Here is a 16,243-nt window from a genome sequence, read left to right as displayed (position 1 = left end):
AGAATAAAGCAGCAAAATTTATCTCTATTGGACTGCCTTAGAAAGTTTTTTTTTCTATGTAACAACGTTTTGTGGATTGAAGTGATTGTAACGCTTCTCATTTCTCCTCTTAAGTGAATGAATTGATTTTTTCTTCTATTCCCTGTTACTTTATTTTTTGGCTGAACTAAACTTCTTTTTTATTTTAACAATCCTTCCTCCTATTGTTTATTAAATTTTATTAAAGATACTTAGAGACTTTTGCTTTTTTTTTTTTAAGCCTGAAACGAATAAGAGAAAGTTGAATCTGCCATTGGGAAGCCAGAACTTGGTTTTTCTTTTTCTTTTGAAACAATGTATCCTTTGTTCTACTTTCCTTGATTTTACTGAAGTTGCAGGGTTTGCAGCTTGTTTGTGGACTGATAACATCTCAAGGACACGGACTGTTCCTTTGCAGGTGTCTGTGAGAAATATTTTGGGCAAGGGAAGGAAAAGAAAAGATAGAACCTTCCATCTCTGAAAAAATTAGAAGAAACTTGTGCACAAGTGATTTCAAAATGAAAGTATTTTTATACATCAAAGAGATATTGAAGGCGAGAGTGGCAGTGGAGTTTAGATCTTTTTTTTTCTTTTTTCGGAAATATGTATCTATATACAGATGAGGAAGCCTTAAATCTCCAAGATGTTTTGGATGGACTTCAAAATTTATTGGAAGAATCTGAGAGATTTGATAAGAAGTTGGATAAATTATTGTTATGCATAGCAAAAGATGAAGGGGTTGGAGCTCCAAAAACTAAAGAAGAGAATGAAGATATAGAAGATAAAGGCAAGACAACAGATGAACCTACTAATGAAGCACCCATGAGTGAAAGTGAAAAGATATTGAAAAGTGAATTTGACTACCTGGAGCTCTACCTCTCTTGTCAAGATATGGATTTGATGATGGAATTAAGAAGAGAAATAGCTTTAGAAAGACGTCTGATAATCAAAGACATGTTAATTTTAATATCAGCTGAAGGGCAACGAGACTATATGAGAGATCTTCTGAGCAAAAAAGAGCAGAGAGAAGTTTTTAAGAACTCTGTAAAGAAGCTAATAAGCGAATTGATGCAACAACTGGCTAAAGAGATAAGATTGTTTTATTACTGGAAAGATACAGGTTGACAATGAATGCTGATAATTAAAAACTTAGTTAATCTTTGGTGATTAATAAGTAGGATTTTGTAATTATAGAATGCCTTTGTTTTTAAAATGTTTATTCGTTAACAAATAATCCATTATGATAATAATAATGAAATAATAACTTTAATTAGTAAAACAATTTGGATATAAACTATAACTTGGGACCTGAGAAAAAGATTTATCAATTTTACTAATACTTTTTTGTTTTGGATTTTGTTATAAAGATGTAATCTCTCCCGGATACTTATAAATTCTATTAATAAATGTATGTCTAGTTTTATTATAAAGATGTTAGATAACTACAATAACAATAATGAAATGTTAATGGATAGTTTAATGATTTTATATGTGTTGGCATTGGTGAAAGCAATTGGGTATAAGCCTGAGGTTTACAGAAACAGCTAATGAATGCCAGTATGTGGTTGTGTCTTTAAATATAAATGATTTTAGAAGAAAGCACATTTAAACAATTATAGTTAAATGATAATGATGGTACATTTATGGTAAAATACATAAAGATTTTTGATTTAAAATGTACAATCCAATATGAATGAAATATGAAGAATGATTGTGGTAGTAACACACGAAATTTATTTGTAACCAATCGACATGCTTTCTGGAAGATGTAATGAAGAATGATTTTTTTGTGTGTTTTTTGTTTAATCAAAACAATAAAAAATTTTTAAAAAGAGTATCTGCTTCCCTTCCAGCATGACTCATCCTAGTCAACTGTAGCAGAATTTTGTGTAAATTTCTAGCACCACAATGAACTGGGCCTCATCTTCCCTGGTGGAAACATGATGACCACATCCAAAATACCAGTTCTAGGGTCAGTCTCTTCACTACCAGAAGACTATTGACTCACTCACTCTTGTCTGCTCCAAAACTTTCAATGTTGACTTGAAGAAAACCCAACTCCAAAACAAATGCCTAAAGAACAATTAAAAACTTCAAAAACAGATTTTTTTAAAAAAAATAATTCAAGTACTCTCACGTCAAACATTCAACCCCATTCTCCCATCACTCTCTAGAAAAAAAAATCAGGAAAAATTATTTTGTTTAGGGCAAATGCTGATCCACTAATCACAATGAGATCCATCTGTCATAGTTTATGTTTTCCTACTGTGCAGATGGCAGTTACTTTGCAGGGAGTAATATATATTTTTAAGAGCCCCTAAAACCACCTAGATAGCTAGAGATTCTGTAGTAATGGGTTACCAATAAAACAGAACTGCTGTGGTCAGACACCTCATTTAGAAAGAAAAGGTAAGGCATAATGGAGCTTTTAAATTTAATTTTTAATAAATTTCTTGCCATTCATATTTTGAGAGACCTTGCAATATATTTGGAAATTTTGAAATACTGGGACAGATTGAAAGCTGAAAATGTTATGTAAACAGACATATTTTACATTTTGCTGATCATTTGTCTCATGATACTGAGTATAATTACATGTTCTGCATTTCCTAAAGGTAAGAGAAACATTAGCAGCTGAGACAGGTCTTAGTGTCCGAGTTGTACAGGTCTGGTTCCAGAATCAAAGAGCTAAGGTAATAATTACATTAATAATTAAATATTATGATATTTGCTAGGAGAGGATGCCTATCTACATCAACCGTGTATACTCTTTCCCCAGTAATGTCAGAAATTGGGGTTAATGGACTAGAGTTCCAATATATATTACTCAAACCAGCCATCATGTCTCACAGAATACTTAATGTGCACAGGAAAAACATTAACTTCCAACATTTGATGACATGCATTTTTACTACTTTTATATCAGTACTTTCAAAGTTTTCATATTAATAAGTTGGAACTAAGAAATAAGATTTTTTTCAGAAGGATTTTATGAAAAAGACCTCTTCAACTTTATACAAGGGGCAAGTAGATCTTTTCACCATTTCCCTTGTCAAAATTTCTTCAACAAATTATATGAAAATTATATGCATCCCAGATCTGTCTATAGCTATGAAACCTCTAGAGTTTTAAAAGAAGGAGCCAGGAAAGTTTGAGGAATGAAAAACATTTTTTTAACCCTGCCTTTATTATTTTTGTAAATAACTTAAGGCAGTGAACATACCTAATACTCCTCTTTCCTCCTATTTTCTCCACAACATCATCTTGTGAGGTGAGTTGGGCTTTGAGAAAGTAGCTGGCCCAAGATCACTAGCTGGTTTCCATAATTAAAACAGGACAAGAAGTGATGGTCATTCAGTTTCTGACCTGACACCTTCACCATTAGACCAGACTGCCATTCTATTTAAAAGATTTGGGGGCGGTGTGTGTGTGTTTGTTCATTTAGTTTTTCTTTTCTTTTTCATAGAGGAGGCTCCAGGTAAAAACTTTAAACTGGTGCATTTGTACATAAAAATAGTTTATGAACCTGGTATATAAAAAGTTAAAACTTTCAGTATGATTTTTAAATTAACCTTTGAAAATGTGTAAGACTGATATTTCTATAGAAAATAAATTGGGTGTGGAAATGTTTGTTTCGCATATTCTTTAGTATAGGAAATTATCTAAGACTGTACAAGGAATATACATAGAAGGAGGTGCTATGGGAAAATTATATTTCCATTAACTTTTTGGACAAAGTTACATAAGAGTTTATTCAGTCCAGATGCAATTATTTCTTTTGTACTAATAGGAGTATATTAATATAAAGATAGGGGAGCTGGATGAGTACAAAAAATGAACAGCAGCTGTAGGCAGTACCAGGTACTACTCAAATTACAGCAACAATTGGGATGCAGTCATAAATTGTGGTGTCATGTGACTGTATCACTTAGAAAGATCAATTAAAGTAGCTTCAGTTGCCATTGAAACCACAATTGGGAAGTCCCAGGAGTCCAGGTAAGGAGCATAACAGAGTCCACATGAGAGTTGGGGGAGGGGATGTGTGTGAGTATAGGGAAGCCCATAGAAAAAAATGTGTGATGTGGTGCGTTGGAAGATAGGAGGTAGGACTTACAGAGCAACTTGTGATTTTCCTTGCTGGCTTCCCAATTGACTTTGCTTAGGGAAACTGGCATAGATGGTGACCATACAACCATAGGATGCTGTAACCAACATAAATTCAAGCTTTTTGCTAAGCACCCAAATTATGATCACATGACTGTGGGGCACTGCAGCAGTTGGAATTTTGAGGATTTCTTGTAAGTACCCCTCATTCATGAAGTGCTGTTGGAACTTTAAATAGTTGCTGAACTAGTCAGTAAATGTAGGGATATCTCTAGGTAGAAAGGTAAAGATGATTGAATAAACATGAGGCAGGAATGTCTCATCATTTTATAAGTGTAGGAAGCTTGTGAGCTTCTCCCAGTTATCCGTCATAGAATTCAACAGATGAAGGATATCAGAGTACCATAGTAGCATCACCAGGAATCATCCAAGTTGTTTACCCATCCATCCATTTTCTCTGAGGTTACTCTACCATTCAAGATAACCAAGGAGGGTTATTATGTTGTTCTGAATTTTCTTCCCACTTTACTCACAGATGAAGAAATTAGCAAGGCGACAACAACAGCAACAGCAAGATCAGCAAAACACACAAAGATTCACTGCAAGTAAGATTTGGTCTCTAATTTTCTTTTCACATGGAAACTCTCTCTCTTGAAAATGCACCACCTGCTGCCATTCTGAAAATAAGATGTAAATTCTTTTCAGGGAAAGTACAGTGGTTATTAATCAAGAAAGGAAAATATATTCCAACTGTTTCTCTTTACAAATTCAGGTTTTGTATATATTTTATTACAGTGCTTGATTAACCTATTTCAGCCAAAGCCTGAATGAGTTTCAGGCAACTGTACTGGAGCCACAAACAACCAGGTAGGACAGCTCTAGCCTGAAGGGAGAAGATGCTGCTATTGTGGATATGTAAACCTGAAAATACATGCCCAGAAATATACATATCCATTAAGCATTTATCTCCATACTCTTGTTTTCCCTTTCACATACAAACAGATACATGCACAATTTGTTCTCCATTCTTGGCCAAATATTTATTCATATATTCGACTGACAATTGGGATCAGAATTTCTGCTTCTAAGGAAAGTAGGTGCTAAGTGAGTGGTGCCAATTGTGTGACCTTTTTTGCTATGATTGTTAAGCAAATCACTGTAGTTGTTAAGCTTACTCATTAGGCAAATCTGGCTTCCTCCATTGACTTTGCTTCTCAGAAGCCAATTGGGAAGGTCATAAATGGTGATGACATGACCCTGGGATACTGCAATAGTCATAAATAGATGCTGATTGCCAGGTGCTCGAATTTTGATGCTGTGGGGATGCTGTGATGATAGGACCAGTCATAAATCATGAGTCTTCTAGCATTCATAGACTCATAGGGCTGGAAGGGACAGTGGAGGTCTTCGCCCAATCCCTGCTCAAGGTAGGAGCCTTATATCATCCCAGTCAAATAATTTTCCAGTCTATTTGTGAAACCTCCAATAATGCATCACATGCAAGCTTTTTCATTGAAAAATTCTCCTTACTTCTAGGTTGGATTTCTCTTTAACAAGTTTCTACCCATTAATTCTTGTTCTGTCCTCTGGTGACGAATAAGTCAATCCCCTCTTCTTTGTGACACCCCCCAAGTAAATACCAAGTCCCCCTAATGATCTCTTGGATAGACTAGACATACCAAGCTCCCCAACCATTTGTCATATGATTTACTCCAGACCTTTTATCATTGTTGTTGCTCTTCTCTGTACACTTTTAAAGATCTCAACATCTTTTTTGTATCATGTTGACCAGAACTGGATGAAATATTCCAAGTGTTGTCTCAACAGTGTGGTATAAAGTAGTGCTACCACTTCTTGTCATCATCATCATCAAATCTTTATTTGGTCATAGACAAGTATGTAGAAATCACAGTTAAGTTGATGCAGCCTAAGGCTGCATTGACTTTTTTGGCAGGTGCAGCACATTGCTGATTCATACTTAAGAGGTGGTCCAGTAGGACACCTAGATCTCTATCCTAGATGGACCTGCAAAATTTCAGCTGATCACTAAATGGTAGCAAAAACATATTTAAAACTCTACTTTGTTGCTGATATTTAGTGGCCATCTGAAATTTTGTAATCCAGATATGTTAGGGGTATAGATAGATAAGATATCAGAAATGACCTAGATACCTCCTATAGGTTTGAAAAGTCTAATGATCAAATATCCAGAAAATTGATTAAACGAACTCAAACATATGAAACCAGTTTGGTGTAGTGGCTAAGATGCTGGCCTAGAAACCAAGATGTAAGTTCTAGTTTTCCCTTAGGTATGAAAGCTGGTTGGATGACTTTCAGTCAGTCATTCTCTTTCAGGTCAGTATAGTATTGTATTATAGTATTGTTGTCGTGTGGAAAATAGGAAATGGGAATATTAGGTAGATACACCATCACATGTTGATCAAAATTAAAGGTGAGATAAAAATTAAAAACTCTTCATTTTTCCTTGTCTTCCAGCTCAGACAAGCAATGGCAACAGCACTAATTTTGAAGGAATCGTGAATTCATATACAATCTTGCAACCAGCCTCACAACACATGTTGGTTATTGATCATAGTGCCTATAATTCAGACTCTTTCCAGCAAGGACTTACTCCCCCACAGATGCCAGGGGACCACATGCACCCTTATGGTAAGGACTGAAAAAGGTCAGATAGCACCTATACCCTGTTCTATGTAAGTAGATGCAATGTATTGCCTGAACTAAGGGAAACACTTAACAGTTCCAAGTTGAGATGTCATGAAGTATCTGTGGAGAAGCCCTCCTAGGAATTTAACCTTAAATTCTTAGTAGCAGCACAAAATTCAGTTTCTCCAAAGTTAACAACTATGTTTAATCCTTTAAGACTACATTTATGCTTCGTTTGGGCAGTCAGGTTTAAAGTGATGTGACGCTGATAAAGATTCCCTCAGTTTGAGCTTAATTCCAGATGACTACAGTATATGGATTCTCCTTGTTGTTTTTTTGGCAACAATATTTAAATAGTTTGCCCTTTCATTTTTGCTACATTTTTTGGCTTTCAATAAAGGAGAATATTTGTAGCCCAGGGTTGAAATGAGGAGTCCTTGGTGCTCTCTGAGCTTGCTTGTTTTCTTGCAGATGTTTCATTACTGATGATGTTACCTAGTTTGGGTAATGAAACATCTGCAAGAAAACAAGCCAGCATTTTTTAGTCTCCTAGGTTATCTTACAACAATTTCCAGATGGTCTCTGAGTACTATCCAGCTCCTGGCTGACTTAGGTTTTTTTTTTCTTGTTCTTTTTTTGAGAAGCAGATAACCATTCTTATTTGTTATGATTATTTCTGTATTATAACAGTTTGTACCATGGTTGCCCAACCTTTTGAACCGCCTAGGCCTCAATTAGTGAAGATGAATTGTTTTGGAGCAAACAAAATATATAATATAGAAAATGTATATGAATAATGAACTTCCTTTTTAAAAAAACATTTTTATCATCTTGTGGGGCTGTTTTACTAGCTGTCCAATCCTCATACAGTGCTTCAGTCATGGGTTGGACACACCTGGTTTATACAGTATCTTTCAAAATATAAATTTTACTATGTTGGCTTAAAATAAGATAAGATAATAAATTTGAGCAACACATCTTGGTTGCTAACCCAGGACCTTAGCCACCACACCAAATTGGTTTTCATATGTATGAGTTCATTTTATCAATTTTCTGGAAATTTGATCATTATACATTTCCAACCTATAGTATGTATCTAGGCCAGTTCAACTATCCTATCTTATAGCCCCAACAGATCTAGACTATAAAACTCCAGATGACCACTAAGATAACAGCAACAAACTAGGGTTTTAAATATGTTTTTGCCACCATTTAGTGATCAGCTGGATTTTTGCAGTTTCACATCTAGCAGCCATGATATTCAGAAATGGTTGGCAACTTTTCTATCCATTATTTAAATAAATGGAAATTGTATTAGAGTACAGTTGCATTGAATAGTTTTGACTCATTTTTGTGGCTCCAAATATGACTTGTCTCTTTCAAAGGATGATGCTACAACTAACCTTTTTTTTCCTATTGTGAAGGTTCTGAGCCCATTTTTTGTGAGATGGATAGTGATGACACCTCCTTCAGCAACCAGAGCAACTGTTTCTTAGCAACTACAGAACCTGGGCCCTTACAATCAGGAGTGGGCAATCCCATTGACAACCTGTACTCGATGCATAGCTCCTACTTTACATCTTGAGGAATTTGAGGTCATGAATAAACGGAGTGCTGGATTCATTACAGAAGTCATATGGAGGAAAAAATGGGAAGAGGTTTACTTTTTCATCAGGAAGGCACAACATGCAAAAAAAAAATCACATGAATATTTCATATATTTGAATTTTCTAAAATTCATTTCTCATCTGGAATATTTGGCAAAAAATAGTAGGAATATTTGAAAGAATAGTTTCAGAATTGTTTTGTCATTGCAAGTCAATTTATAGAAGCAATGTATGGAAGAAAATAAAATATTTTCTTCTGAAGTTAAGATGTATCTAATGTGAATTTCAAAAAACATTTTCTATTGAGACTGTATCTGCAAGATATTTCCCTAGTTTTAAAGTTTGAATCGAAACTTCCAATTTTGATGAAGTAAAACATTCTCCCCCCAAATGCATATACTTTTCAATACTCATCATTTTACAATACTTTTTGGTATCATGGCTTATCATAACTGTTGAAGCCAAAGGAAAAGAAGAACAATGTATACAAATAAGTGAATCCTTTCACAAGAAATGACAAATCAGCAAAAATGAAATAAATAAGTACTGCTAAAATTGTGTTCAAAACAACATTCATTGCTTGTTCATGCAGGTACAGAGATTGCAAACTAGAAGCTTTTGAACTTTAATATATGACAGTTACCATGAGGAAAAAATATTTGTGTGACTAAGTTTGTAATACATAAATTTTGGGGTAAGTTATGTATACTTATATATTTAAGGCACAGACTTGCCTAATATTGCATCAGGTTTATCCTTAACAATAGAATAGTACTGTACAACAAAAATAACTTTATTTTCTGTGTGAATCATATTCGAGGAATTGCTCAATGCACAATTTATGGAATGCGAAAATGGATTTTTGTGAACATTGAGCAAGCTGAGAGCCTACCATTCTCATCTGGAGACAATTTGATACTTCCAATTTTTTAAAATTTATTTTTAAATGATAATATCAGGATAATCATAAACACTTATGCATAAAACAGAACTTCATTAAAATCAAGAAGAGTGTTGCTATTTTCTATAATGGAATTTGGACTTCCCTTCTGTGAGAAAGCACTACAGAAAAGTGAGGCAAGGCTTATCTTAAACCAGCAATACAGGAATTGTCTTGTGTTTAAATCAGTACAATTTTCAAAGCAATGGAAAAATTTCAGACTCCAGAATATTCATGTTGTGGGGATTTAAGTTTCATGGAGAACTTAAAATTTTACTATTATCATTGATTAAGGGCAACATCTGACTTCAAACAGCTATCTTCCATTACTACTGGTAATTATCTAATAAGAGAAGGGAAAGTTAATTTGACAAAGCCAATTACAAACTGAGGATTGACAAAATGTATATGCAAGCCCAAGCCTTCTTACAGAGTTTAGAATCCAGCTGAAATCCATGGGTCATAAAACTAATTCTGTAATTATTACAATTTTCAAACTGTGTGAAAATGACAATGCCAGAGACATTCAAATATATCAATAGGAAAATGATAACTCCTCTCCAATTATTAATGAATTGTGTAAGAATGGGAGGATTGTGACAGTGGAATAGATAGGTAACACTGATTGAAAACAAATAAATAGGCAGAAGTGCAAATGGTTCCTTGGGACAATTTTTTCTTGACATTAGCAGAAATTCCTTCTCTCTTCTTTCCTATCTTATTCAGTTTTCTTTACTTCGTATCTCATCACCAATTTTTGTTTCTTCTTACCATCTCTTCCCTGGGTATTTGCTCTTTCTACTTCCTCTATATCAGGGCTGTCAAACTCCCAGCCCTTGGGTCAGATGTATCACGCGCTGGCCATGCCACATGTGGTTTAGCAAACAGGAAAAAAGTCCTGATACATCATGTGACACCGCTGTGACAACATGAGTTTGGCACCCCTGCTCTATACATTCTGGAGAGGAAAATACTTCTGTGTGTGATTCTATGTTGTATAAAAGATGTCAGAATAATTTATTGTACAATTGGCTTACTTTATCACTATACCAAATATTAATGCATCTTTTTTGTCATGCCCATTTTTGGAGAATAGTTTCTGACAAATGTATACAGATATACATAAATGTACACATTACTATACTACTGTCATATGCACACATTTATTGAAGTGGGGAAATCTCCAGAATTGATATTAGTAAATATTAAATCCTTAGTTGAACAATAAAAGAAGTTGGGTTGCAAAAGATTTTTGTCTATATTTACATTTTCTTGATTGGGGAACTAATAACCATAAACTCATTTTTTCCCTTTTGGTGTAAATACAGTACACAAATTGGAGTGGTAGATTTTCATGTAATAAATGTAACATATTACCATTAGTATGTTGTAAAGCTCCATTTTACAGTCATAACATGATTTCAAAGTGGTTGAAGTTGAAATACCATGAGCCTGTATATGTAGAATAGTGAATAAACTAGCTCCTTAAGGCTTAGCCTTTTGTCAGGTTCTGAAGGGTTAATGAAAACAGCCCATGTCTATAGACTCCATGGCATCCCCAAAAGGATAATTTCAGACAGGGGAGTGCAATTCACTGCCCGATTCTGGTGCAGATTTGTCACCATTTCTTTGCCTTCCTTGGGTCATCATGCTGCAGTGTTTCTATAAGCCTGAATTATTCCAGGTCAGAGATTCCCTACTTGTCATGAGTATCCAGCAGCCCTGAGTGGTAGGCATCATCCTCACCATGGATCTTGTTGAAAGAATAAATTGCTGGTTGCTCTGAAAGGTGGCATTTTGACATGCATGTGCCAGGCATCAAGAATGGATCTCTTAATACAAGGATCTGCTCTAACCTGTATGAATTGGCCCTGCTCACTTGTATTATAACTGAGATTACACTTGTCACTGAGGTGGAGTGGGGAGGGGAATTGCTTACAAAAATAAAACACACTTTGTTGGTAATAACAGTCTCTTGAAACATTTTGAATCGTTTTATAAATATTTTTTAACAACAACAGAAACAACACTTGGCAATGGCTAAGAGCAGGAAAGTTAAAGAAAGAGACTGAGAGATTAATTCTGGCTGCACAAGACCAAGCCTTAAGGACAAATGTAGCCAGAATTGAGAAGACAGTGACAGTAAGTGCCGCCTATGCAAAGAAGCTGAAGAAACAGTGGAACACCTGGTAAGTTGCTGCAAGAAGATTGCACAAACTGACTACAAGCAGCTACCATATGACAAAGTAGCAACAATGGTCCACTGGAAGATCTGTAAGAAATATCATTTGCCTGTAAGCAAGAACAGGTGGGACCATAAAATAGAAAAAGACATAGAAAATGAAGAAGTTAAATTGCTCTGGGACTTCAGAATTCAAACAGACAGGCACCTGCCACGTAACACCCCTGACTTAACAATTGTCAATAAGAAAGACAAAAATTTTTGGATGTGGATGGGGCAGTGCTTGGAGACAGCAGAATAAAAGAGAAAGAATTGGAGAAGATAACAAGCAAGGGTAGTACCAATAGCAATAAGAGCCTTGGATGCAATCCCAAAACAACTGGAACACCACTTGACAAATTCACTACCAGTTAATTGCAGAAAGCGGCTTTACTGGGAACAGCTTCCATCCTGTGATGATATCTGTAACACCATCAAACATCCAGATAATAAAGTCATCGAGGGTCAGATGGTCAAGATCTTGGGATTTTTGCATACAAACGGATAAAATACTGGCGCATAATACACCAGACATCACACTGGTTGAGAAAAATAAGGTTACAATCATAGACATCGCAATACCAGGTGATAGCAGGGTTGCCGAGAAGGAATATGAAAAAATCGCGAAATACCAGGACTTAAAAATCGAAATCCAACGATTATGGCACAAACCAGCAGTGGTAATTCCAGTGGTAATCGGCACACTGGGTGCTATTCCAAAAGCACTGGAATTACATTTAAAACAGTTAAAAATTGACAAAATCACCATCAGTCAAATGCAAAAGGCCACACTGCTTGGATCCGCACACATATTACGAAAATACGTTACAACGTCCTAGGCCCCTGGGTGGGGCCCGACTAGTAATTAATGCCAAATCCGGCGAAACAACTGGCCGCTGTGATACAATTCTGTTGACGCAATAATAATAATAATAATAATAATAATAATAATAATAATAATAATAATAATAATAATAATAATAATAATAATAATAATAATAATGGTTCCTGGACATCTGTCACAAAAAAGGGCTACAGGGCTCAGTTGTTACTGCCAGGGAACCAGGGCATGCAACTGCAAAGTGACTGGAACCAAAGTGCAAAACTTGGACAACCGAAGAAAATTGACAAATCCTCAAATATTACTATCAGGCAGAACCAACAGCCAGGGGGTTTCAAAAAAGAATGATGCAACTGTGGAAGGAACAACATCCGGAAAGTGACATAACTGAACAAAGATTAATGGATCAAAGGCGCTTCATCATCCATAATAAAGTTTTCACACAAGCGGACAGGATGAAGACCCTCCTGTGCAACAACTTGAAAGTGTAGAGTTAAGTGATGTAGCAAAAATGCTGAAAGAAAAAATTGAAAACCACATCAAAGAAAATGTAGAAAGAAAAAGACTACCTATCATTTGCGAAGGGCATAGCAAACGAGTGAAAGATCTGTTAACTGCCATGAACAACATTTTAACTTCCATCCCATCCAGCACACTATATGAAACCAACCAATTAATGTATAGCACAGCTGCCGTTATAACTGCAGAACTAGGTTATAAAATACCCAAAAAGAAACCCACTGGAACACCAAAGTGAAAAATTCAACTTGAAAATAAAATTAAAAAACTACGAGGGGATATCAGCAATCTGAAGTTCATAAAAGAAGGAAAACTAAAGAACAAAAAGCTGAAAAATAGTTTACACAAAAAATACAACCTGGAGGAAAAAACAATAACGGAAATTATGGAAGAACTAAAACTATGTGCAATAGCAAGGAAAATTGAAAGATACGAAGGACGAATAAAACAATATCGTGAAAATGTCCAGTTCAGAAGAAACCAACACCTCTTCTACTGGTCCCTTGATGAAAATCGAATCCAAACTAATATTCACCCATGTAAAGAAAAAACTTTGAACTTTTGGAAAGAACTATGGGAAAACCCAGTGGAACACAACAACACTGCCTCCTGGATCAAAGGTATTCAACAACAAACAACACAAAAAACTTGGACCGGAAAACACACAAACTTTTGAATATGTACCACGCTTTACATCCACAAAGTGACATCGACAGGTTGTACCTGCCAAGAAAATTAGGAGGCAGGGGGCTATTGCAAATCCATCAAACTGTAGAAGAAGAAAAACGAAGTTTGAGTGATTATGTGAACCAAAGTACAGAAAAATTGGTGCAGGCTGTAAAAACAGAGAATAGCATAAAAACAACAGAAACAAAGGCAGAATATAAGGAAAAACAGCTGGATGACAGATTAAATAGATGGAAAACCAAAACTTTGCATGGACAGGACTTGAAAAACATTGAAGGAAAATGTGATGACAACTTGACATGGACATGGCTTAAGATGGGAACTATCAAGAAAGAAACAGAAGGTTTAATACTGGCTGCTCAAGAATAAGCACTACAAACTAATGCCATGAAAGCAAAGATACAAAAATCCATTGACAACCCAAACTGCCGACTTTGCAATAACAAAGTTGAAACTGTTTCACATTTAATATGTAAATGCAGCAAAATTGCACAAACTGATTACAAAGCTAGACATGACCAAGTTGCTAAATTAATCCACTAGTCATTATGTAAAAAATATGATTTACCTGTATCCAGAAAGTCATGGGAACATAAAGTGGAGAAAGCTATTGAAAATGAGAAGGTGAAGATCTTGTGGGACTTTCAAATACAAAAGGATCATCATTTGGAGCACAACACGCCAGATTTCATGGTTGTAGAGGGCCGAAGTGTACAGTTTATTGATATCGATGTTTCTGGAGATGCCAGAGTTGAAGAAAAAGAAATAGAAAAAATAATAAAATATTGCGACCTGGCCATTGAAACTACACGGCTATGGATGAAGCATGTAACAGTGATACCCATTGTCATCGGGGCACTTGGCACCATGCCTAAGAATTTTACAAGATACATCAACAAATTGCAGCTTCCTGCAATAACATCAGCGGAACTACAAAAAACTATGCTACTCGGAACAGCTTATGATGACTGCAGTGCTCCTGAAGTCATTCACCCTTATGACCAACCTTGAGTTTTCTGGTTCTCATGTTGGGGAAGGAGAGCAGGCCATATGTCTCTGGCCTGCACAGAGCAACCCAAATGAGGCTGCCATTTTATTTGACAAGGCAGCATAATGAAGTAATTTGGCCATGCACTAGCAAACCAAACACAGCCGCCACTTTGTCCTGTCAAGGGATAAAATGGCAGCCACCAGACAAATTGCTTTGTTTCGCTGCTTTAATTAGGTCTGAAAAGGACTGCAGACCTTGTTAAGGCAGCAAAATAAAGCAGTTTGTCTCCAGGCTGGTGAGGAAGAGAGTGATTGGCTTGGTGGGGTGGGAATTAGGCTTAAGGCCTGAGGAGACTGAAAAGGCTGGGAAGCAGAACACAGGGCATTTCTGGGAGTGGGGGAGGCCTTGGGAGGGCCGGGCAAGGTAGCCCTGTGTCTGTGCTTGTGTTAGGCCTCCAAGGGCCTCTCTTCCCTGTTGCACCCTGGGCTCCACTTAACGACTCAGCAGTTGTTTAACAATTCATTGGAGAGAGCAAGGGTGGGTGGGGGGTGTTAGGTGAGATGATTCACATAACAACCATTAAGACATGTGACCCTAATGGGCAGGCTCAGAGAAACAGATTGGGATGAACTTCTAGAAGGCCTAGAATTAGAGTGAAGCAGGTATTAACCCATTGATTCTAACATTAAAACAGGTGTGCATTAATCTCACTGTAATTGGGTATTAGGCCCAGTTGAAACCTATAAACACATACACACAAACTTAGAATCTTCTGCATGTTCCATACAAATCTGAAAATAATAATGCATAGTGATGTTTTTTGGTATTTTCACTTTTTCTGTGCTTCCCTTCTATAACTATTTTCTCTACAAAATAGTTAACATGTAAATATGGGGTGCTTTGAGTCTCCAACAACACGTAGCCCCTGCCTTTGATTTCATCACACCAAAAACATATGAAGAGGAAGGGTGGAGGAGAGCCCTCTGACCTTTCTGTGTCAGCTGTAACATTGAACAAAGACTCCATTATTTCCAGAAACTGTGTAATAATCATCAGGAGATCAGATGATCAGGTAAGGATGCTGATTAGATGCTTCTGAAAGGAAGAAAAAAGCAAACCTTTTCTTTTTTAAAAATTGATATTATATTAATTGAAAAATTATAGAGCATCTAACCAAAAGATAGAATGGAATGAACCAGAAAATAGCAATAGACAAAGTAGAACAATCCCATGTGGGTAGATTTCTGTATGACTGTTTTCACACTACTAAGAATATGTATTAGATAATTACATAGAAAGAAGTATTCTTCTTTCTTAAGGTCCATTCAAGAATTTGAGTGTCAGGAGTTCTAGTTAATGATCTTTTTAAAATCGTATGATCTCCTCCACTCCCCAACTCACTTGTCTGGGATAATAATAATAAAAAATAAATCATATGAATAAAAAACAAAGACAGAAAAATATAGGGAAATAAATATTTAAATTTTTAAGTCATACTAACTATTAAGTATTCAGCTTAAGTAAGATCAACTGAGGCAATCTATTCAGGAACAACAACTTAGTTAACAACAACTCGCTAGACAGAACAGAACAGAGAACTCCGGTTTGACAGCTATAGTGCAGCTGTCAAACCGGCAACCAATTAGAA

General features: G+C 35.9%; 1 protein-coding gene across 1 annotated transcript in view; it reads left to right on the top strand.

Annotated features, from left to right (window-relative positions):
- Positions 1-10,621, top strand: part of LMX1A (LIM homeobox transcription factor 1 alpha) — a 52,022-nt gene extending 41,401 nt beyond the window's left edge. The window contains exons 4-7 of the mRNA XM_081948920.1: positions 2,634-2,711; positions 4,658-4,727; positions 6,619-6,792; positions 8,214-10,621. Of these exons, the coding sequence (XP_081805046.1) occupies positions 2,634-2,711; positions 4,658-4,727; positions 6,619-6,792; positions 8,214-8,374 (483 nt within the window). The 3' untranslated portion in view covers positions 8,375-10,621. The remainder of the gene's footprint in view (positions 1-2,633; positions 2,712-4,657; positions 4,728-6,618; positions 6,793-8,213) is intronic.
- Positions 10,622-16,243: the final 5,622 nt, after the last annotated feature.

Source organism: Natrix helvetica (genome assembly GCF_964273705.1).
Source record: "Natrix helvetica genome assembly, chromosome: 3".
In the NCBI taxonomy this organism is placed as follows: Eukaryota; Metazoa; Chordata; class Lepidosauria; order Squamata; family Natricidae; genus Natrix; species Natrix helvetica.
This window is presented reverse-complemented; position numbering and strand designations above follow the sequence as displayed.